This window comes from Pezoporus wallicus, unplaced genomic scaffold (genome assembly GCF_028554395.1).
Source record: "Pezoporus wallicus isolate ANWC-B61680 ecotype Strahan unplaced genomic scaffold, APGP_CSIRO_Pwel_v1 contig_7835, whole genome shotgun sequence".
In the NCBI taxonomy this organism is placed as follows: domain Eukaryota; kingdom Metazoa; phylum Chordata; class Aves; order Psittaciformes; family Psittacidae; genus Pezoporus; species Pezoporus wallicus.
In genome coordinates, this window is record NW_026636866.1 from 2,556,444 (window position 1) to 2,581,252 (window position 24,809).

The window sequence follows — 24,809 nt, forward strand, 5'->3', positions numbered from 1 at the left end:
GATTTGTATGTAATAAACAATGAGCGTTTGTTGCACGGTTTGGGTTAAAAACCACTCTTTCCACCGAGCAAGCGCCAGAGGCAGACGCCGACCCCGGGCTCGGGGCCGTTGCGCTGAGGGGACCCATCACGGCCGCCCCTGACGCGCTCCCGTGGGGCGGGCGCTCTGCGCGGCTCCGCCCGCTCGCCGCTGCAAGATGGCGTTGCGAGCGCTCCGGCGGGTCGGGCCGGGCCTGGCGCCGCGCTGCCCGCGCCTCTCGCCGCCGCCGCCGCGGGTGCTCGCGGCCAGGAGGCTGGCCACCAGCTCGCTGGTGCTGTCTGGTGAGCTGCCTGGGGAGCCGTCGGTCCCGCTCTGACAGAGCTGCCAGGAGGGGAGGGTGGGCTGCGGCTGCGGCCGGGCCGGCCTTGTGGGGAGCGGTGCCGCCGCCGCCCGGGGCTGAGGTGAGCCCCCTGCTCGGTGCGCGGAGCAGCGCCAGCGGTCGCTCTCCGCCTGCTGGCCCCGGCGAGCGCGGGTACTCCGTGTGCGGCGCGCACGGGGCCTGCGGGGAGCGGGGTGCCGCATCTCCCTGGGGCTGCAGCCGGACATCTCCATCCCGGGTGCCCGTGTGGGGACCTGGAGGGCCCCGCAAGATGGCTGAAGGCCGGCGAGGGTTTGTAGCCGCAAGGGGCAATGAGAGCGCGGTTTCACCTGCCCCTGGTGCTGACACCTTCCCGGTGCCTCCTCCCCTGAGGAGCAGGTTCGCCTCCGTTAGATGGCAGGAAACTTTTAACCTCCTATCCATGCTGCAGCAAAAAGCCAAGTGGCCCTGTCCCTTTCCAGCCTCAGCCAGGGTGCAGAGCGGGGCGAGCATGGAGACGTGAACTTGACAAAGGAAGTGGGTATCTTGTCAAGCGGGAAGCAGGATCCTTGTCTGAGGAGCATCAGTAGCAGGACCAGAAAGGGGCACAGCCGGGAGGAGGGAAGCCGGCAGCAATTAGTTTAGGTGTGCTGACAGGAAACATAACCAGGGTTTTAGGGCCTTGGGGCTGTTTGAGCTAAAGTTTGGCGCTGCCTCAGCAGCTCCTGTGCAGCACAGCTACAGAAAGGGTAAGGCAGGAGATGGGGTTGCACATTGGTGCTTGGTGTGATTTTGTACTTGAAGTAGTTAATTCTGAAGGTGTCTTCTGCTGTCAAAGCTCCCTGTGAGTGAAAGCCTGAAAAATATTGATACCCCAGCAAACAAATTTTGAAAAGGTAAAGAGGACAATATGCTATAAAAGAAATGATTGCCACTAAGAAAAGGTCGTAAACGTCCTTCCAGATAGGTTGGAAGACTATCTTTTTAAATGTCTTCTGCACCAAGTGAGAGAAATTATTAGTCATTAGTTGCAATTTGACTCAAAATCAGCTTTTTTTTTACTATTCTAATTGTTTAATATACCCATTGCTTTTCTGTAGCTATAAATTGAAACAAAACCATAAACTATGATTTTGTTTTAGGCAGAGAGGAAAAATGTTGTATGCCTCTTTGTGGAGGTGTGAGTTTTCCTTCACTCTTCAGATATATATTTATGAAATACTTAATAGATGCAGGCTAAGTTAAATGACGGTCTGAATTCGGAATGTGCTGGTTAAGCTGATAACAAGGTCCTGTTGAAATGAATGAAACTAGAGTAAATTTTGCTGCTTTCCTGGAAAAGAATGCTCACAGAAGAGACATGGTGTGCTTTGACAGTTCATATTTGTTTAGTTTGATTTATTTAGTGAGCTGATTACATAAGATCGAAGGTCAGATTTTGAGATTACTTATTAACTCTTTAATTTGACCTTTATTTACAGTGGTTTTGTTGCGTGCTTAGAATTGTTCAAGTCTAATTTTTTAATTTGTCCTTCAACAAACTTCAGTGCTCTTCCAGCTGTTGAGAACATTTTATTGCTCTGTTCTGAACTGATTGTGGAAGTCTTCTGGATTTCTTTTTATTATCTTTTTTTAACCTTGACTTATAAACTAATCATATGCTATATTGTTATCCTGCATAAAAAAAAAGACAGAGGTTGGCTTCGTTGTGACATGTAGTGTCACAGATGCTCACCTTGGGTTTGAGATTGCATCATTGTCCATTCTTATGGTTTGTTACTCATTTCCAAAGAAATTCCTGTGGATTTAATGTCATGACCTAAAATGATTTAAGACTTTTGGTTTCTTTTATTAGAATGTGTCCTGAGGGATTTTCGTAGGTAGAAATAGTGCTACCTGAAATTCTCTGGGGTTTTGGAAAATTTAGAAAATACTTAATATTTGCATTTTACTCTAAATTTTTTGTGTACTATACTTGCAAAAACATGTATTGCTCTACTGAGGTCTGTAAAACTTGGATTGTCTTCAAAGATAAACCACTTTACCTGAGACTTACTTCTCTTAAACATATTCAGACATAAATGAGAAGATCACTACAACTGAAACAGCTCAAAATATGACTGACTTAGAGAGGAAAGATTGTAGCAGGTCTACAGTGAGAACTTCTGTTCTCCTTCATGTGTAGACAATGGAGAAGGATTTGTGCCAGTGTAGTTTCTCCATCCAGCATAAGGAGTCCAGCCTAGAGGAGGAGCCTGAGAGGAGAATTTGGAACTCAAGAGAAGGTCCAGCTGTGCTATTCTGGTGCTTGTCACACAGGGAGCTCTGTTTAAGAAGTTGTATTCTCCAGCTTCTAGCCCATCCCTTGCCTGATTGGATAGGTGCTACAAGTGAAAATTAAAAATAAGTTAATAAAAAAGGGGGAAAGTTCCATGTGGAAACCATGGAACTGAGAAAGCAGACAAACCAGGCTGAAAATGCTCCGAGTAAGAAAAGTTCCAGGTAAAATGTGAGTGAGAAAAGTGTTACCTATTTCAATTAATTCTTCTGAAGTCTCTCTGTATGACTTTATAGGAAGAAATAAAAGCTGGTACAAGCTGCCCCAAATGTTATAGATCTAAAATATATGTAGAATTGCCAGATTGCTGTGAAAAGACTGAACAGGGTCTTAATTATGCTGATTTTAAAACTATACAGAATAATCATGGTGTTCCTACAGTAACAGTGATAACAGCAAGCGCATTTTCTTAAGTAAGTTGTCTGGATGAGTAGCTTTGTTAATTTGGTCTGTATCAATTTGCCTCAATTTTCCACAGATCTGTGACAACATTAAGCTGGGAGAAATAGACTCTATAGGATGTATCAGGGGAGGGAAGGGAATCAGCCCCTTTTGCTAGGCTGCAACTTTTTTACTTCATGGCTCTGTAAGTACTTTGTGTAAGATGCTGTAGTGCTGACAGTTTCTAATGCGTCATTAACACTGGCCTTCCCTGGAATAATAAAGTGGTTGTCAGAAACAAGCAGTAAATATGCTTGAAAAGCCACGATGCCATCATAGGAATGAGTACACATATGCTTCAGACTTAGACTTTTGTTTGAAGTAGAATTACTCCTTTCGCTCCTGTGTTTTATCAGTCTCTAGATGATTGCATGTCATAAAATACTCTCAGCGGAACACCTAGTGAGGTTCTACTGCATCACTAAGAATGTCACGAGCAGAACAAAATGCTTCTGTAAATTTTATATCCTGTTTTCCAAGAAAAGCTAACAAAACAGACCTCACTAAAAAAGCAAGCACAGTTTGACAGTGTAAATGTGTTACTGTATCTAAGTGAACAATGTCACTTATTTCTGAAATACCAAGTTTGTTTCATTTTAGCCCGCAAATTCACAGACAAGCATGAATGGATATCTGTTGAAAATGGCATTGGAACAGTAGGAATCAGCAATTTTGCACAGGTATCGATCCCTCCCCCTTTACCCAAGTCTGCAATATTTATTTATGCATACCTGTTCTTGTCCTTGCACCATGGACAGGTGGTTTTTTTTACTGTTTTTTACTGTTCTAACTGCATATGCTGTCTGCTAGACATGATTTTTGGACTTGGATCTTTCACAGTTTTTGTGAATGTTGCTTCAGCATCCTGATAAATTCTTAATCATTTCAGATTGAGCCTATGGAGAGCTGAACTTGATGAGAAACTCAGTGGTTCAGCAGAATTCAAAACCTCCTCTATTACCCGAGTTCATAAAGGCCTGAGGAGTTTGTGGCTACATAGAGGATATTGTGCACTTTTTATGTCAAATTTCCCTTGAACGGGAATATGGTGCACTCCCTCTGGTTAAAGAACAATTGTGAATACTGGTACAACATGGCATATATTTATTACTCTAGGTTAGGAATTCCTCTGGGTTGTTTTGTACTCGTGCAAGTACTTGATTTGGAATGGTCACGGGCAAATTCAGGTTAAGATTCACTGTATGTGAAACTTGAGAAACTGTTACATGAGAAGCTATCAGTGAAGTGGAATTAATGCTTTGTAGGACAAGCAGCATTTCCCATGATCTCTGTTTTTTCTAAGTAACACGAATACACTGTAAGATCTCTAGTCTTTTGTGAGATAGGGTACATTTGTCAGTGAAGAGGCAGGCGCCTGTTCTGGTTGAGCTGATTCTTGTGGTGATAAGGCTCCTCATTAAGTCTGTGAGGACAAACTGTCCAGCTGTCCATGTCTGGAGAGGAAACACTGGATTTTCTTTCAAACTGCACTGGAAGTAACAAAAAGGGTATTCCTCCAATCACTGGGATCATTGTCCTTTAAAACAGTCGTTACTCTAGCTGATGTGAAGATGAGCTGATATATACATGCCTTGTAACTCAGCCTGTGGGTTATTAACACTGTAATACATGAACAGTAATTGGGCATTTAAAGCATTATTTTCCAAGTTAAATGTTTAAAAAGAAGTGGAAAAAAATATGTATGCCTAAAAGAATGAGACCTAATTTAGAGCCAGAGATTACATATATACACATTCTAGAGTTACTATATCAGGTCTCTCCTATGTATAGTTTCTTTAATGTACGCTTTGTGCTTTTGTTTTTCTTTTAAGGAGGCATTAGGAGATGTTGTTTACTGTAGTCTTCCAGAAATTGGGACAAAATTGAGTAAACATGGTAAGTTTTGGCTCTGATTTCTAATGAAGTAAGTATTCTAGTCATCCCACTCACTCTTTGCAGAGATTAATTTTATGAAGTAATCTTTATGTTCATTAATACCATTACAAATCATCTGGATGCAAAACAAATCCAGGTTATTTCTACCAAAGAGCTTTATTTCAAATTCTCACTGTCAGACCATTTGTGGTAGCAGAAAATACCTGCTTATTAAACTGTGAAGAAATTATTTTAAAAATATTTGAGGTTTTTTGGTAATGATTTTACCTATGCTCTGTTTTTAAAATATTTATGCTTTAATTTGGACTTGCTAGTGTTCAGGCTGGCTTATTTGTGATTCTGCATTTAGGCACTTCATGAGTTCTACAATGTGAAGCATCTAATTGATATCAAGCTCTAATTTTTCTGTGAACATACAGACTCAGTAATTTTGGGGTATCATCTGTAATCATAGGTTTTTGCTCATTAGCAATGTACAAATTGTTACATTTTAAATCATTCAGTTGGGTAGTTTTCTACGTTAGAAAAGGGTGGGCACTAACAGGTAGAAAATAAAAGCCTATTTACAGAGAGCTCTTTTGCTAGTATATGAAGAAAAGGTGGTCATTAGCTTTAGACATTGCAGAAAAAGAAAGTATAGTGGTAAAGTAGCAGGCCTCTCTTTTGCCATCCTACTTGTGGAATAGGTTCATATGGAACTGTTTTGGCCAAACCTAGTACATCACATTGAATGGTGAAACCCTAAACAAAAGGTCTTTTTGTTTAGGGCTTTAATTAACCAACTTGTAGTTTTATCTGAAGGAATTTCATTTCCATTTAGTTCTTTTCTACTTATTCTGGCTTTAGTCTAATTCCAAGCTTTCTCAGAACATGTTGTTCCCTGATTCCTCTTGCTCATGCCTATCTACTCTTGTGACAGCTCTGTGTTCCTCCGCCTGTGTCTTGTTTGCTTGTGGCTTGGAGTTACACTGCTCCAAGCATTGTTTCCATAACTGACTACAAAACAGAAAAAAGGGGAACGGCAGCTGGGTGACTCTATCATGGTGCTTGTGAATACTAATGTGTGCTTTCTGAGTGCAAACGTAGCACTCAGTAGTGTTTCTGAAACAAAACTGTCATTTCCCAAATAGTGGCTGTGTCTATTTTGTAACCGAATTACATATAAAAAGGTTTGAATTGTAGTTAGAGGGTTTATTTAGGTCTCTTGCCCCAAGGGCTGGAGGTGGTTCCTTCCAACCTGATATCAAACCATATGCTACAGGGCTTTAGCCAAAGGATCAGACTACGTGTAAGAAATTTCCATCCCTTCTGTAGTAGCCAGCTAGCTACTAGCATGAATTACCAAATTTAATACTGCTAATTGTTGTCATAAAGTTGGTGAATTCAATATCTGACAGTTTTCCTTGCTCAAGATCCAGGCATTGTTCGATGGCTAGGTCATCACCAGAACATCTGACTAAAAAAACCTAAAGTGCTTTGTATTTTCCTTTAAAAAATGTTCCACCATATTCTATGTTTCAGATGAGTTTGGAGCTTTGGAAAGTGTGAAAGCTGCTAGTGAACTCTACTCGCCTCTCTCGGGAGAAGTGACTGCAGTTAATGATGCCCTTGCAGATAATCCAGGGCTTGTCAATAAATCCTGTTATCAAGATGGTAAGATGTCATTTTTATCTTTGGATAATGAATACCACCTGGGTTCTTGCTAGCAAAAATGGCTCTTCAGTTCCTAGTTCTTTCCGTTCAATGGTGTGAAGATTTAAATGGAATATGTTGAATACAGTTCAAGCGCAGTAGAATTTAACATGAAAGCATTAGTGTAGTCTGGTCTTTGCTGGCGCCTGTTTTTTACACCATGTTCTCTTCAGACATAGACTGTGGTTGCATTTAAATCTGTTTCCCTTCATCACATTTCTCTTCCCCTCTTGTAGCAGCTTATGATACCAAGAGGTCAGGCTGTCTTTCTAGACAGTGTCTCCTTGATGCCACTATCAGACAGTACTAAATTAGATAGCTGGTCTGGCTCAAAGGCCATTTCTTATGACAGGTTGGTTGTTCATTTTATTAAAAAAAAAAGTATTAAAACATTGTTTTGCCTGCACAAGAAATCCTGTTGATTGTACCAGTGTTAGAGGGCTTGTAGCCTACTGGGGGCACTTTTCTAAGACGTGAATGAATCTTTCTTGTAGGATATTAGCAACTGTTTTTCATTTCCTAACTTCAGGTTGGCTTATCAAGATGACTGTGGAAAACCCTGCTGAACTTGATGAACTGATGAATGAAGACGCCTATGAGAAGTACATAAAATCCATTGAGGACTGAGCTGGAATAATGAAATAAATCCATATAAAATATTTCAATATAGTTTGTCATCAATCAGTGAAGTACAGAATATCCTGTTTTGGCAACCTGAAAAATCCCACTTGTGATCCCACATGTATACAGTGCCATAAATAATTACAGTGATGAAAATGTTTAACATCTGTATAGCTGCAAGGGTGTTTTACTCTGTCTGATTTATGTAACTTCAGGATGTTCTCTGTAATATATTGGGAAACAAAATTTATTTGCTAAAATACATACTTTCCAAGAATTATTTGACAATCAAGTTTATTAACAACAGCCTTAATATGCTAACAAGTGGACGCATGATTGTTCTCTTAACCTGGACTAGAGCTTTCGTTGAAATACTTTTCTAATGCTCCCAAGATACTGAAAAGGGGTGTCTGCCTAACCTCCTAATATTTTTCCTAATTATAGTTGCAGAGATAATACCAAAAAAAGAAGCCATATCAGCTACCTCTTTGCATGACTTTTACTTCTTTACAGAATTTATTAATCCTTTGTTTTCCTTTTTCACTGTACTATGTAGTCAAATAGTTCTGTCTTAGAGGCAGAAGGTGTGGTCCTTGTCTTCTGATTTATATGCTTTCTTAATACACAAAACTCATGTGATGATAGTTTATCAGCATTTTAAAGGGGATTGTTCAGGCTGTATCTTTTTTTGTCTAGTGAATAGTAAACACTACCTATGTCACAAGTAATTAAGGAATTCTACATTTTTTTTTCCTAGCAACTGGTGATTTCAGAAGGGTAGATATTTGTGGGAATTGTGTGATCAGTCATAGTTTGGCATGTAATGGCAGACACATGTAATGTGTCTGTCAGATCCAGTCGTCACACTGCTGTAAGGACATTACGGGCATGCAACTAAAACTTTCACTTGGCAAGCCATTAACTGAAGCAGCTGATCCCATTAGATGTAATAGTTAATGAATCTGCCAATGTGCATTCAAAGTTGCTGTGACATCTAAGGCTAAGGTTGAGTTATACAGACCTGCACTCCAGGGAAACATAATAGTACAGCAAAGTTTTGGTCTAAAATTTTTGTTCCACAATTTTAAAGTAATGATTGGAAGCGAAGCACAAAATGGGGATGAAAGGCAAGTATCTGTAAGTTAATCTAAGAGGAAGGAGGGGAATGTTTAAGCCATATAAGATGACAAAGGCAAAATTCACATTCCTTTGGAAGTTCCTTTCAAAAGCACAGCTCTTCTAAAGGGCAGAAATACACTGCAGGTTATACAGAAACCTTTATAATATGTAAAAATGTAGGGCTTTATTATGATCTATGAGGATGTCAAAGTGATTGGTGTTTTTTTGACATCTGAGGGGCTGACTTTTCCTACTGAAGTCACAGATAAAAGCCCTGCCAAGAGATGCTCCACTGCATATTTAAGATCAAACTATCTTCTCCATTGGAGTTAAACTGCAAAGTACCTGAAAGGAGAGAGTGGGTTTAGCTGTGTCACAGGAGTCCTGGCTTGGCAGTGTTGGATAAGCAAAAGGCCCCAGTAAACCTGGTGTAAATGCTTTAAAAACTGCCAGTGCTTATCCATTATTCACAGCATCATGCACTATTTACTGTAACGGGCTGAGAGAGCTGGGAGCTTGATCCTGGCCTCTTTACAAGCTCCCTGTGTAAGCTTGGGTCTTCGACCTCCCTGTGCGCTTTCCAGAGGGAAAGGCAAAGTTTGTTTCTAATTAGGCTGAGTGCAGGCAGATGGAGGTAGGAATGCATGAAAATGTTTCTGTTTGATACTGTTTCTTCTACCTTACTGTTTCCAACTTCACTAAAGAAATAGGCCCTTCAGTCATTGCCATGTAATGTATGAGACTTGTGCATCTTACTTTAAAGGTTAGTCTAGAGCATTCTAATACATTTTAATACATTTTTTTCCCTTGAAGTGTTTGTATTTCCTTTTGATGAATTAAATGTGGAATAATTTCTGTACTCCCCTAAAGAACCTGGGAAATAGTAAAACCTTGCAAATGTGATCTCTTCCTCAGGCTTTGTCCTCATCTGTGTATTAGCAGTGGTTATGAGAATCGTGATCAGTCACAGTCTGACATGTAATGTACCCATGTGTCTGTCAGATCCAGCAGGCACACTGCTGTAAGAACATCACAGCAATGAAACTGAAACTTTCACTTGGCAAACCATTAAACAGAAGCAGCTGATCCCGTTAGACTTAATGAATCCACAAATGTGCACCCAAAGTTGATGTGACATCTGAGGGTCAGGTTGAGCTACACACCAATGTGGCTAAATGACAACTTCCCAGAGAAACGACCTGAAACCATTAATTCAGCCTTTCCTTCCTGGTGCGCAGTTGGAGAATGGACATTCACTTGCTTAAAGAGAAGGACCAGGAGCCTCTCTATCCCTACTACTTTCAGGATTTTTATATGACCTTAAAGTGATCTATTAAATTTCCCAGTTCCTCTTAAAATGGGAACAGTAATACATAGGTGCTTTTCTTGTGTGGTTTAGGCCGAGAGCTCGGGTGTTCTGCAGTTATTTAGGCTGAAGGATGTCTATTGGAGCAAATATTTGTATCTTTCTACAATTCACTCAAGCTGAGTTATGCTGCCAAAAGGATGTGTTTGTTCTTGTTTGATGTATGCTACTCAAGCAGAGCTCCTAGCTATCAAACAATCCTATAGCCTCACCACACTGAGCAGCAGCAGGAAGGCTCAGGTAGGCTACCATCCACTGCATGGAGCCAGACTCTGCAAGGGCATGAATGCAAACTTGCCAGCATGAATCCGTAGTGAGTGCCTTTCCTCAAAGTGAAAAGATGGAGTGAATGTGCATTAGCTTTGGTCTGTGACACAATTTGAAATGCTTTTCTATAAATCATAGGGGAGAAAATCAAAGTTGTTCACCAGTATGTGCTCCTACAGAAAATGAATAAAGGAGATGAGTTTTACAAAATAACCTTTTATCTGTGACCTCTTAAGTCTTCATCCTGAACTCACAACTATTGGATGCTAAATGTTGCAGACTCAGTGGATTGGTTTTGTGGGAAATTATGTTTTACTTACTTTTCCTACAACCAATAATTATGTCTCTGTATCCCCTAGGGGTTAATTATATCATCACCTTTCTTCTTGCCAACACTTCCTTTCTGTACAACAATTACCAACCCCTTTATCTCTCCATATATCTAGCTGAGTAATATAAACTAAACTTGTAATTAATTTTTTTGTATATTCTATTTTCTAATCTGTATTTAGTTTTCAAAGACTTTTATCAACATCGGTCCTGGAAAAGATTGCATACCTAAGATTTGGTCTGGTTTTCAGTCAGTGAAGTTCTGCCTCTCCTTGTGAATCTTCACCCGTCATGTATATAAATACATATCATGTAATTGTTACTTCTCACCAGAGGGGAAAGAATCCATGGGATAAAACTAGAGCAGCCGAAGTTCATAAATAATACTTGGTGATGTTTTGATGAGCACAAAATAAGGGCAATGACAACTTCACTTATGAAATTAGCAGTAAGACAATTACCTCAGCAGCTCTGGTGATTGGTTTAGAGGTGCAGCAGATCTCAGTTTCTACTGCTCCTATTCAGATGTCTCCAGACACTTGATGCCCTATGGATGAGGATCCTCTTTACTTCACACTGATAGACTGGGAAGTCACAATCTTACTGTAGTAATGGTTTCCATCACAGTGTTCTCAGACACCAGACAGACACATAAGGAACATGATGTCTATCTTTGCATCAGCCTAGTCATGTGAATAAACAAAACTGTGCCGATAAATAGATCAATAATGATCCTCAGCTCCTCACCGGCACATGTGAGGCTTTTCTGGTGTGATGCTGGGAGACATCACCCAGAGAGAGGCAAAGAAGTCGCACCACCTGCACTGTGTGTGCTGGGGAATAAAACGGAAAGCTAAGAACAGCGCACGATTCCGTAACAACACGGGTTCACCCGTGGGTGGAAGCTCCGGTTGTCAAACAGTGACGGGCGGATTTATCAACTCCGTGTTAAAAAGCCGTTATTGCACAACTTGTCCACACGGTGGCACTCAGAACGTTGAAGATGGGAGCGGCAGGGAAGGGCGGGTTATCTGGTTCACCGCTCGGTCGCCGATCAACGACAGCTCAGCTCCGTGCAGACAGCTCCGTGCGTCAGCTTCAGGATCAGAAACAGAATTAACCACATCTTGCTTCACTGAAAATGCTTAAAATTCTCTCCTCACTGCACCAGATGTCACACAGGAATTATCTCGAACCTCATTTTATTGTACCTATCACGTTAGCATCTCTCTCCTCCCTCAGACTGCTCTTACTCCTTCTTGCAGCACATCTAAAACCTGGCCTGGTGCAGAAGGGGTGTCCATAGCAGGCTAAAATGTTACCAAGTTCCAAACTTGATGCCAGCCATTAAATCAGTAGGACCCTTTCAATAATAGAGCAGAGATTGACTGAGAACTTAGGGGAAAACCAAGTCAAAGGGGAAACTGCTTTAACATTAATGAAGCTGCATCAAGCATAGGGAGACAACAAAAACCACCTACGTGACACAGTGCCATTTCTGCAGACAAATGTATTTTAGTGTGGTGAAACGGGACTGGACTAATTGGGCCCTGAACACCTCTGGGTAAGCCATTTCCAGGGAATATGACCTCATGGCTTTAAAACAATATTAGGAGACTCCTGAGCAATGTCCATCAGCATAAATTATCCGCACACTGCATGCAGATGGCCCAGACAGGCTTTGAGAGTATCCTCAATGTAACCTTCTCCACTTTCCCCACACTACTTGAGACACAGTCTTAGAGGAGCAGTCCTTGGCAGGAGAATTTAATCTGTGGTATCTGGATTGGCTAGAGTGTGTCCCACGATATTGATATCCCTCTCTTCCTGACATAGCATAATTGAGCCACTTGATCTATTTTAATGCAGTACAAGCATCCTACATCCTCTGCTATTAGGATGTTTTATTTGTCATTTGTTTATAATGTTAAATTATTTATGCTATTGAATGTATTTTTTCTGAAGAGATGTATTTTAATGGAGGTACTTGTACCTTTCTCTAACCATTAAAATCAATCCACAGGATAGGATGAGTCTGCACTTCTCAGGATTCAAGAGCACTTCTGGTTTTCAGCCATCATGCCTCCCTCCTCTTCACTGCTTAAGTATTCTTGGCCACTCCTGTCTGTTCTGACAACCCCCACGTGTGCCACAACTGGCAAGGCAATGCCAGTGATAAAGCTGTGCAGGACCACCATTGCACAGCTCTTTTCTTTCCGCAATGTTATCATCCTCATTTACAACTGAAGCATGTTTTTGTCCATTTCCCATGCCTTCCATAGGTGTAACAAGCAACTGAAGGACATTGTGGTCCTTTAATGCATGCCTCTGCTTCTATGTGATCTAAAGTAGTATTTCTAATTGGGAATCTAACACAGTTTTGCAACAGGCTACTCTTTAGAGGAAGCACAGAACCCCCTATTTCTCCTTTCAACCGGCCCCTGTATACATGGAGGGATGCAAGGAAGAAGAGGCTGTCATCCTCAGGCCAAAGAAAAAGGTTGGGGACCATGGCTCTAGACCGTGACAACAACTCTAGCTCCTGCAATGAGGTTGTATGAGAACCTGAGCTGCCCATGGCAGGGAGTTGGAACTGGATGATCACAAGTTCCTTCCCAACCCAAACCATTCTTTGATTCTACTATCTCACAGTCCCTGCTGTGGAAAGACCAGGCTCTTGCTCTCTCCCCTTCCTCTTTGCCCTCTCCCTTCTCTCTGTACCTGACCCTCCTCACTCCTGCTGCCTCTGCCCGTCACAGGGCTCCCCATCCATGAGATGGCCATGGCATTCAGCCATGGCCCAGCCCCTCAGCCAATTCAACTCATCATTCAGACCAAAAGGTGTTGGTAGAAAGCACCCAGAGTGGGACATTAAGAAACAGGGACTATTATTATCATTGTCAGTAGCACTACTATATGAATACTTCATACATTTTAACACTTGTTATTAGTAAGGTTCTTTCATCTACTGTAATTCTGGCTAGTAGTCAGATGAATTACTGTAGCAATATTTTACCCTGTGAGTAAAAAAGTAAAGAAAAATTAATCCAAGATGAAAGAACAATTTAAAACTATTCCTGTTTTTTTCTTATTTTAGAGCTCCATGACTTCGTTATGATCTTCACCCAGAACTGTAATCTCTTTATTTCAGGATCACTCAAGCATAGCAGCAGTTCTAAATTCAAAGCATATGCCTCACCAAAAAGAAAAGTGAAATTACATTGTATTATACAAATTATGCAGTATAATATTTATATAATGGCTCCTCCATAAAACAGTTCTGGATTCTGTAGTTTATGTGAGTTAAGAGTTCATTTTTACTTGAATAAAAAGATTAGATGTTAAATCAGGAAATATTAGTTGTACTAATTACATAAGAACAAATATGGAATATTCCTTCTCCTTGTGGCTATATAGCTTTTATCTGTATTTCAAAAAAGGCTTCAGAAGTGTTGCTCAAGACAAGCTGGAAACTGTTCTGGCCATTTTAAGGTAAGATGCTGTCTACAGTGAAAGACTATGAAAACTAGCACATTGTAACAATGCGAGAAGCAAATACTTTGAACTCAGCGATTAGCAGAGAAAGAATATTTGGAAGAGTATTTACAGTTCATTCTGCCAATACCTAGATAGCTTCTGTTCTGCCTCACCACTGGAGGAAGACAAGCTCATTAAAGAAACTGCTGCATACACATGGGGCTTAGAAACCTTTCTCCTAGTCCTTCAGCACCGAAAAGGACTGAAGGCTGGAGAAGGCTGAGGTTCTCAATCACTTTGCCTCAGTCTTCACTGGCAAAGGCTCTGACCACACCAACCAACTCTCGGAAGGCAGAGGCAGGGACTGTGAGAATGAAGATCTTGGGCCCACGGTAGGAGAGGATCTGGTTTGAGACCATCTTAAGAACCTGAATGTGCACAAGTCCATGGGACCTGATGAAATCCATCCATGGGTCCTGAAGGAGCTGGAGAATGAAGTTGCTAAGCCGCTGTCCATCGTATATGAAAAATCCTGGCAGTCAGGTGAAGTTCCCGATGACAGGAAAAAGGGAAATATAACCCCCATTTTCCAGAAGGGGAAAATGGATGACCCAGGGAACTACAGACCAGTCAGTCTCACCTCTGTGCCTGGCAACATCTTGGAGCAGATTCTCCTGGAAGGCATGCTAAGGCACATGAAAATCAACGAGGTGCTTGGTGACAGCCAGCATGGCTTCACTAAGGGGAAATCCTGCCTGACCAATTTGGTGGCCTTCTATGATGGGGCTACAGAACTGATGGACAGGGGTAGAGCAGTTGATGTCATCTACCTGGACTTGTGCAAAGCGTTCGACACTGTCCCACACGACATCCTTGTCTCTAAATTGGAGAGACATCAATTTGATGGATGGACCACTCGGTGGATAAAGAACTGGCTGGATGGCCGCACACAAAGAGTTGTGGTCAATGGCTCAGTGTCCGGATGGAGACCAGTAACGAGTGGAGTCCCTCAGGGATCGGCGTTGGGACCGGTCTTGTTCAACATCTTTGTCACTGACATGGACAGCGGTATTGAGTGCGCCCTCAGCAAGTTTGCCGATGACACCGAGCTGTGTGGTTCGGTTGATACCCTGGAGGGAAGGAATGCCATCCAGAGGGACCTTGACACACTTGTGAGGTGGGCTGATGCCAACCTCATGAAGTTTAACCATGCCAAGTGCAAGGTCCTACACCTGGGTCAGAGCAATCCCAGGCACAGCTACAGGTTGGGCAGAGAAGAGATTCAGAGCAGCCCTGCGGAGAAGGACTTGGGGGTGTTGGTTGATGAGAAAATGAACATGAGCCGGCTTCAGTGTGCGCTCGCAGCCCAGAAAGCAACCGTATCCTGGGCTGCATCAAAAGGAGCGTGACCAGCAGGTCGAAGAAGGTGATCCTGCCCCTCTACTCTGCTCTCGTGAGACCTCACCTGGAGCATTGTGTGCAGTTCTGGTGTCCTCAACATAAAAAGGACATGGAACTGTTGGAACAAGTCCAGAGGAGGCCACGAGGACGATCAGGGGACTGGAGCACCTCCTGTATGAAGACAGGCTGAGGAAGTTGGGGCTGTTCAGCCTGGAGAAGAGAAGGCTGCGTGGAGACCTCATAGCAGCCTTCCAGTGTCTGAAGGGGGCCTGTAGGGATGCTGGGGAGGGACTCTTCATTAGGGACTGTAGTGACAGGACAAGGGGTAAGGGGTTAAAACTTAAACATGGGAAGTTTAGATTGGATATAAGGAAGAAGTTCTTTACTGCGAGGGTGGTGAGGCACTGGAATGGGTTGCCCAGGGAAGTTGCGAATGCTCCATCCCTGGCAGTGTTCAAGGCCAGGTTGGACAGAGCCTTGAGTGATACGGTTTAGTGTGAGGTGTCCCTCCCATGGCAGGGGGTTGGAACTTGATGATCTTAAGGTCCTTTCCAACCCTAAATATTCCATGATTCTATAATTCTATGAAAAACCGTTATTTTTTAAATATACAAATCACAGTCATTTTCACATATCCCACGTCTTCTCTCACACCTATCACTCCCTCCTCTGATGTTCCTGTGCATTCTAGCACCTAGCACAGGCTTTTGGCAGCTAGATGTTGAATTGCTCTTGAGGACGTTTCAGCTGTTACTAGTGACCATCAGGACACAAAGCTGGGAAGGAGTAAAGTCACAACTAGCTGAAGTAAAGTCACCCCTTCCTGAACTACAGACTGCTAAACCATGCCTGAAAAGGTGTTAAGGATACACCACTATAAAGACAGCTCCATGCATCTACACTCACTGATAATCTCATTCCATCTTCTTGAAAGATGGTTACTGTTCAAAGACCAGATTACCACCATAACTCATCACACTGCACCTTCCACAGAGAACACTCTTCAATGGAGACTGCCTGAAATCAGCTGGCTGGAAAATCAGGCCCAAATATTGGATATTTTTTCACAGAAATATGGATACAGTACATGTATTCACACATCCACTATGGATGAATAGAACACAATTGTTTCAGATTCTCAAAAAAAAGGTCTCATGGTTTGTCAGTTAAAAAAAAAGGTTTATATTCACCACATGCTCACAATTTTTATCATTAACCTTTAATGACAGTTCAAATCTACAGGCTTATAAATATATATTTTCATAATTGTGACAATCAGTGACTAGATGCGGTTTTGGTGGAAAAATCATCTGAAATACTGTAAGGCTAGGTAAATTACAAGGCAATATTATAAAACACTGATGTTGAATTTTTGGTGATATTACATTACTTTTACAAACGTTAGAAACAAACATTACTTGGTGAAATACAAACATTGCAGAAGAAACTACAACCAAAAGTAATTTACCAGTTAAATACACAGTTAGAAACAATTTTCATTTTTAAACAAAGTCAAGGTAAATCAAAGAAACAGTAATAAAAACCGTCTTCAACAGACAGCATCTCCCTTACAGAGAGAAGTAGCTTGTGTAACACCATAAGGAAGGGGATGGGTTTCTTTAAATCCTTCCAAGAACAGTAACTTTCTGTCACAGCAGTCATTTTTCCCCATTACAACATGGATTCATGTCCAGATGTAGGCAGGTTTTGCACCCAGGTAGAGATCATTTTGTATCAGCCTTAAAATGCATTAAGTTCACATCAGGGTGCACTTCCATGAAGCCAATTGCAAGATGTACATGTATGCTTGCTATACCAGAGCTTAGAAACTGGACTTGAAGTAACCCCAACTCAATTTTTAATATTTTTCATCAGCTTTATAAACAAATCTTAGCTTTTTGAGTTTAAAAGCATAATACAATTTGGCTTATTTTAAAGACACAAATACAAAAAAAATTATAACTCACAACAGTAACACAACTTTTTGTCCTAGAAGTGATAAAGAGTGAAGTATAACATGTGAGACTTCATTACCCAATTTTATGAAATATTGTCTTCTTACTGTCATTCAGAGGACTATGATTATGATCTAGTGAAGTCAGATCGGACACGAAAGAGCCTAACAATAAACACTATTTGAGACATACAGTTTCCTTACTGACACTTTAAACATAGTATTTTATAGACAACACACCAATACATCAACTATACCAATCAAGTTAATTTCTAAAAAAACAGGTGCACCATAATATTGCATAGAAAAAAATCCCCAGCATTAATACACTTGCACTGAAGACTAGGATTTTCTCCCTGCTTTACTAAATCAAAGCACATATGTTTTATTAAAGCATATCTCACATTTGCCATTTTTCTTAGCTATACTCTTTGGAATCGCTAGTGTATATTATTTCAAGCACATTTTTATTCTGCATGCTGTTGTTATTAAAAAACTAAAATTGAAAGGAAAATGGTCTTCCTGTCTTATCCCCTTAAAAATGTAATGTAAAATAATCTTCCTATGTCACATAAAAATAAAATCAGACCTTTTTCAATAACAGAAAGCCCAAACAAAACCCAGGATAGCTGAATGAGGTGGATATTCATACACAATATGTATGAAATCCAGGGTCAAAAATCCTCTCTGTAGAATAATTTAACAGATGTATTTATAAATTGGCTAAACCAATAGCCCGTGGTTTTATAGCTCAGTATTCATTTTGATCATGGAAGACATACATTCAAGTCCATACACTGATTTAGGAAGTACTCTGACCACTTAATTATTTTAGGGCAATTCTCTCATATAAGCTGAACCTGAGAAAACCTTTCTAATGACACAGGTATGTTTCCCTGAACATGTTTCATTTTAGAGATGTCACCATCTTCCATTTTAGAAAAACACTGATCAGTTCTGCGTAAGGCTAGGGTTCTGCATTTTACAGCACAAATGTCTATATTTACTCCCTACCTTAAACTACTTGTTCGAAAAACCTTAATTTCAGTGCTCAAAAATATTTTCATTTCAGTAAGTAATCCCTTCTTGTATTCAGAATAGGTACATGTGAAGTGCATACAAGAAACAAAATTAGTTTATGGAGATTTGCCAAAAAAGCCATGCAGTATAACTGGAAGGTAAAAGCCATTTTCTTCAGATATTCTTTACAGTGAGCACTTTCATCTCATGTTATAAACCGTGCAGACAGATTGAATCCATCCAAAAGTTTTTATGGTACGCATTATGCAGCATCAGATAAATAGCAGTAAAAGCTGAACAGTCCATGTCTCCACAAATAGAGTTCATAAAAAACTAGAACTTCTGATTTCAGATAGAATATATATTCATAATATCTGTGTAAGAGGTTAATATATACAATAAATATATTTTGTTATATTAACTATAGTCACAGTTTTGGGTTTTTTTACTTAACTACATAACTGTAGAGGTGTACCAGGAAGACAGATTTCTGACTGTAATTTCTTTCACTGTAAGACAGGAAAATATTAGCAAATCCTTCTGGCTGTTACAGATACAGGATTTCTGGCACAGCTGAAAATGCATCATGAATTAGAATTGATTATTATATTTTTAGTACAAATTTCATTTTAATGACAAAAGCATTACTGGACTTTTGGAGAGAGAACTTGGGAACCCATGAGATTTCTTCCTAGGAAATGTTGAAAGGCACATAAAAATTTCAATATATATTTGATATTATGTTAAAAAGCAGGTTCTAAGTATTTCTGTAGGTTACATTAAAATATACAATTAGAAGATTGCCTGTTGATGCTATGGAAAAGCATTTCATGTCTCTGTAAAGAGATCATGTGTACGCATGAACAGACATTTGTTCATTCAAGTGATACATTTTTCCTTCACATATGCTGAAACAACAAAAAGTGTGCACTGATTTTCTTGCACACATATCTGCATCAAAAAGTTACCTGCTAATGGTAAAATGACAAAAATATATTTTACCTGAAAGTATGTGCATTTATTAAAAATGAGTGCAACAGTTTCAATTACTGATTTTATGCTAGTAAATAATAATATGCTTAGCTAGCTGAAATTCCATTTGCAGTCACTTAATTGTTCTGATTCCTTTTAGGATTTCTAACAATATAGGTAAAATTCAAAAATACTGCCATGAAAGGCATAGAATCCCATGCAAAATATCTACCAATTTTGGTGTGAAGCAGCAAACATCAATGTATATCAGACATACAGTACAATTTGACCCACTGTATAAAGTATCTTTATAGTGGACATAAAACACCGTGGCACATCTCATAGAGCTACAACTTTGCACAACTAATGACAGACACATTTTTACATCCACAGAGACATTAGCAATGAATAACTCACTTAAAAGTGAAGTACACAACCTAAGGATTATTTCCTTGCCTAAACCATTCTAGTATCACTTGGAAAGGAAGGTGGCACAGGCTCTATTCATGCATATAAAAATAAAAAGAGCTGACATATTCTCCAGAAAAAGGTTGGCTTGAAAATTTTCACATATTTTGCTTTGCCTGTGACAGTGCATTTTGTGGAACTATATTCTTTAGAAATGTGATATTAAAAAGTTGGTTTGCTCCAGCTCCTATTAAAATGATTGTTGTCTCGTAAACTTGAACACTATCCTCTCCAGGTTTTCCTCCTCAGAGTCACCATTTATGTAAATATTATATAATTATTCTTTTGAATTCTTATTTCATCTCCACTGATCGTAATACTTCCAGTAAGCCACACATAGGTAACATCAGGTTGAAGTCTAAAGGACTGGAAACTGTACATGCATTCTGCTGGGGGGAAAACAATCACAGTCATTGCAACTGAACACTGAATAAGTGTTTGGAAATCTGAATAAATCTCAAATGGAAATAGATTAATATGATAGAAGTGAAAAATACGTATTCAAAGCAGGGCAGCTTTGACACATACCTGATAAATTTCTATTAAAACACTGCAAACTTCTTCCACAGACTTCATTAACAACCTTCTCCAGTCAAAGTTGACCAGGCACCACCTTACCTTTCCAGACTTTAAAAAGCAGGTGTTTATAAATGCTTCCAGGAGGCCATGTCTTTTACTGGACTTGCACATATCGATAACCTGTGATCATGTTCAAACCCATATTGTTACTCACAAAATTTAGTGATGAGGACAGGCTTAACTGCTTGAGACTCTGTTTTGCAAAATGCTGCTCTGGTACTCTGCATCCTCAAAATGGTTAATATTCAGACCCGTGTATAACAAAAGGGGGAATAAATTATAGAGCAACAATCCCTGAACAGAATTAAAAAGCCATAGCTCAATTCTGCCTAGAACATTTCAACAGAGACCAAGATTAATTTCACCTAAGCCATGATAAAAAGCAGGGTAACTCAACAACTGGCTAGTGTACTTGATGCACGTACATCCATGTAGGAACTCCAGATTCAAAGAGTTTAAGCCACAGTTGCTATAAGGAGATTTTTAAAAGCTTACATACCTGCAGATGCTTGCACAAATCAAACTGACAATGACAACTGCCATCCACTGGAAGATAATTTTGAAGTTCTAGAATTAGAGTTACTGTTAAAAATGGTTTTAGCACCATTTGTATTTCTAAAGCCATTAAAACAGTAGAAAAGATATCTTGTTAAATCTTAATCTAAAATGCATAGAAACTCTTTATTTCTCCAAGTGTTTTCATCAATTTGCATAACAGCTATGGGTGTTGGGGTAAAACTTTTGGGGTAGAAAGGCCAAGCAAAACATGTTTTGGAAAGCTACAACACTAAATAAAAAGACGCTATGCTCTATTTCCACCAGATTTCAAAGTGCTTTCAAATGGAGACAAGTCTTTTTCCTTCTCTCCAGTATTAAGGCTCTTGTAAAAAAAATAGGTTTAACTAAAAGACACTTGGCTTTCTTCATCAAATACACCACTTAATATGCTTTAATCTGAACGTTTTGAAACCCTAATTCTGCAATTTTAGCTTTATAAATGTGTACTAGCAACATAGAGGGTTACTTTATTATGAGAGAGGGGCCTTAATATTCTAAACTATTAAATACTCAGTAGATGTTTACCACACATTTGGTTTATATTCTCTATTAAAAAAGCTGGGATTAGAAAACTGACTAGGGATTTAAAACCAAGTTAATAATACCACAGAAAGTAATTTTGCTATTATTTCTATTAAATCAGAACTTAGAAACATTAAATGAAACACTCTTTTCCCATCAAGTTTCCAGACCTTTTTTCCCCCAGAATTTATTAGGGTAACTATCCTGACTAAACCAGACCCTCAGGAGACAAAATTGCTTCTCAATTCCCACTGAAGTCAAAAGGTTCTATGAGAACGTGACATTACTCAAGATGTCTGGGACACATAACCCTTTTGCAGAACACAAAAATGCAGTTAAAAACCACATTTAATTCCTAAACATTCTACAAAAGATCCAAGACTTTAAAGTCCTGATCTGACAGCCCTTCATAATCAGATCACTCTGACATTGGTTTTACCACTCTCAGATACTGTATTTGTAGTGGTCCCTCTCCTGCAAAAACATGCACTCAGATTTGGCAGCAGCACAACCTGTGTTCAGCTAAACTCCTGAAAAAGCAAGTTTAAAAGGGAAAACACTATTTACTGCTAATGAAATGCTAATTTAAAATATACCTTTGAAGGCAGAAGTCAACATGCTTGATAATTTTTATTGACATATTTTTTATATGGCAAGCTATGGCTTTCCTCCATTTGAATGACTAAATTTAGGCAGTTTTGTGAAATCTGCAACTTACTAAAATTATTATGAAACATTTCAAGCATTTGTTTTTCAGAAAGTAGGCTACTGCACTGATGCCGTGGCACTAGAAATTCAACTAAACTGTTAACAGGAATAGAATGGAAAGTCTTGGGATGTAGACTGGAATTACGACTTCAACTCTTGCAATCTCTAGTTCCTTTGGTGCAATTCCACACCCTTCCCACTGTCCCAAGCTCAAGCACCTTCATGGAATCGATCTTACTGAAACAAACAGATCCTGACAAACCTTTATGACAACATACCATATGAATTTTAAAACAGAACACTTGCTTTTTAAAATCCCTCAGTGTGTTGCATTTCAGTTAGTGTGTGACGTTATTTTGCTTTTCTAAATAAGTTTAAATGCATGAGACAGGGTTCAAAATAAGAAAAAAAGTAAAACTATAATTAATCCCATCAATCACTTTCACAGCATGATGTAACACAGCTAGACCTGGGGGCATTCGTACTCATGTGTCTTTGGGTTCAAAACTGCAATCTGACCCTTAACCCTGCCCTATCAGGCCCACCGCACACGAGTGGGTCACGGAGTGGAACACGGATCCAGCCGCCCGCCGGAGCCGGGCTTTGCTTAAGCAGGATTAGGGAAGGAAAGCGGCTGGGCGATGCCCTCCGACACTGCCCTGCGCGTTTCATAGCCTGACCCTGCTGAGGGGGCTGTAACGGGTGCTGACCGGCAGCGTGCGTCTGCACCCGCGGATCCTGGTCCTCACCAGGGAATTCTGTCAGTGCCCTGCGGCCCTCCCTGCCCTTCCTCCCCTCTCTGGAGAGAGCCGCGGTGCACCGGGAGACCAGGGAGGAAACCGGCTCCCGCCTGGAGCCGCTGCGGCAGCCCGGAGGGCATCCCCTCAGGTATTCATCCCCTCGGCATTGCTGGCGGGATAGAGGATATAAATTATCCGTCTGTAAACAGAATTCAGGAAGGTACCTCCCGGCGACTAACAGAGAAGCGGCGCCTGCGCTGGGCCGTGGACCCCGGGTGGGCAGAGAGCCGGCCAGGCCGGAGAGGCGCCGAGCGCTCCCGTGACGGGAACCCGCCGTGCCTCAGCCCTCCGCGAGACCGGCCAGCCGGCCCCCGGGGCTGCGCGCTCCCTCCGCGCCTCAGATGAAGTGGATCCAAGCGGAGCTGTCGGGGTCCTGCGGCGGGCCGGTGGCGGGGGGGCCGCGCTGCCGGCCCCGCAGCCGGTAGTTCTTGCCCTCGTTGTTGTCCCAGTACTCGGCGCCGGCGACTCGGTAGCGGACGGCGAACTCCAGCACGGTCTCGGCGGCGGCGGCGGCAGCGCCCAGGGTCAGGAGGAAGGTGAAGCGGTCGGTGATGCCGTCCGCCGGGCCGGGTGCCTGGTAGGCAGCCGGCACCTCGGCGCAGCTGGCCCAGCTGTTGAGCGTGTAGCGCACCGTTACGGCCTTCTCGTAGGCGAGGTTGAGGACGCGCACGGCTCCGCGCAGCCCCGCCGGCTCGGCCCGCACCCACTCCAACCTCACCTTGTGCTGCCGCACCCGCTCCGTGAAGCCGGGGCTGGAGCCGGGCTGCGGCGGGAAGAGCGGTTCCAGCAGCGGCGGCGGCGGGCCGAACAGCACCGGCTCCAAGTCGCCCAGCGCCGGTGGCTTCCTGGTCTTGAAGAGGTCTGCGGTGCGCGGCGGAGCGGGCAGCGGCACCTGCGGCAGGTCGGCCTCGCAGAAGTGGCGCACGGAGGTGAGCTCCAGGCCGAGGGAGTCGGCGAACCGCACAGTCTTGCGGCGGGACGGACTCTGCTGCAGCGCCGGGCGCAGGCTGCGGTCGCCGGGCGTGGGCAATGACTTGGCGCGGCGGCGCTGCGTGGGGCTGGGCGGCACGGCGGGGAGCGCGGGCTCTCGGCCGCGGGGCTGTGGCTTCGGCTTCTCGTCCGCCGCTTCCCGCACCACGGGCGGGGGCACAGCGTCGCCGTCGGGGCTGCAGCCCGCCCTGCACTGCTCGGCCAGGCTGCCATAGAGGCAGGCGCTGCAGCTGAAGTTGCGAGGCAGGTAGAGCCGAGGAGGCGGTGTGGGCACCGAGGTGTGCAGCGAGCCCGCCTTATCCATGGGGGAGCCGGTGGGAGCGGCGGCTGTGCCGGCGGCTGGCGTAGGACCCGGGGCCCACTGCCCGACCGGGGCTCCTCCTCTCGGGCCGCTGCTTGCGGATGGCGAGGCGGTCTAGAGCCCGGGCCGCGGGCTCTGCCTCTCGCCTAGACCCGGTGTCAGTGGGATGACCTCGGCGTTGTCCCCGTCGCTGCCGGCCCCGGGGACTGCCGGAGGGTGCATGTGTCCACTGGAGGCGGCGGGACCGCGGCGCTCCGGCGGCTGCCGCTGCTGACGTGCAGGGGTCAGGCAGCGAAATACGCCCCGAGTCATCCCTCTTCCTCCCCCATCGCGCCGCTCTCACCAGCCGCCCCTCTGCCCGCCCCGGGATCGTCCTCGCCACCTTCCCTAATTGCACTCCGCCGGCGGCAGGCTCCTCTCTCCCGGCGGCTCTCACTGCCCGCTCTCCCCAGTACCGCGGCTACACCGTCCCCCTCCTCCTCCTCGTCCTCGCTGTGTTCTGGGTCTTTCCTCGAGGAACTCATACAGAAAGAGGAGGCGGGAGGGATTTCCCCGTGGAAGCATTAAAATTCATCACGGCGCTGTCGCTCGTCCGATCCGTTACAGAAATAGCCGCTGAAGGAGGACGCCGAGCCGGGCTCTGGAAGGTTAC

At 42.6% G+C, this 24,809-nt stretch overlaps 2 protein-coding genes across 3 annotated transcripts; one reads left to right on the plus strand and one right to left on the minus strand.

Moving 5' to 3' along the window:
- The first annotated feature begins 188 nt into the window (after positions 1 to 188).
- Positions 189 to 7,363, plus strand: GCSH (glycine cleavage system protein H). Of its 2 annotated transcripts, none has more exons than XM_057401940.1 (5): positions 189 to 320; positions 3,702 to 3,796; positions 4,949 to 5,012; positions 6,534 to 6,665; positions 7,234 to 7,363. In XM_057401940.1, the coding sequence occupies exons 1-5, from the start codon at positions 197 to 199 to the stop codon at positions 7,329 to 7,331; spliced, it is 513 nt and encodes a 170-aa protein (XP_057257923.1). In that variant the 5' UTR covers positions 189 to 196; the 3' UTR covers positions 7,332 to 7,363. The 2 variants fall into 2 exon arrangements, with proteins under 2 accessions (XP_057257923.1, XP_057257924.1); XM_057401941.1 differs by having other exon boundaries at positions 3,717 to 3,796.
- A 15,691-nt stretch (positions 7,364 to 23,054) lies between these two features.
- PPP1R3E (protein phosphatase 1 regulatory subunit 3E) lies at positions 23,055 to 24,554 on the minus strand. The gene has a single exon (XM_057401942.1). It carries the CDS (start codon positions 24,158 to 24,160, stop codon positions 23,204 to 23,206), a length of 957 nt encoding a protein of 318 aa, XP_057257925.1. The 5' UTR covers positions 24,161 to 24,554; the 3' UTR covers positions 23,055 to 23,203.
- Between the last annotated feature and the right edge of the window lie 255 nt (positions 24,555 to 24,809).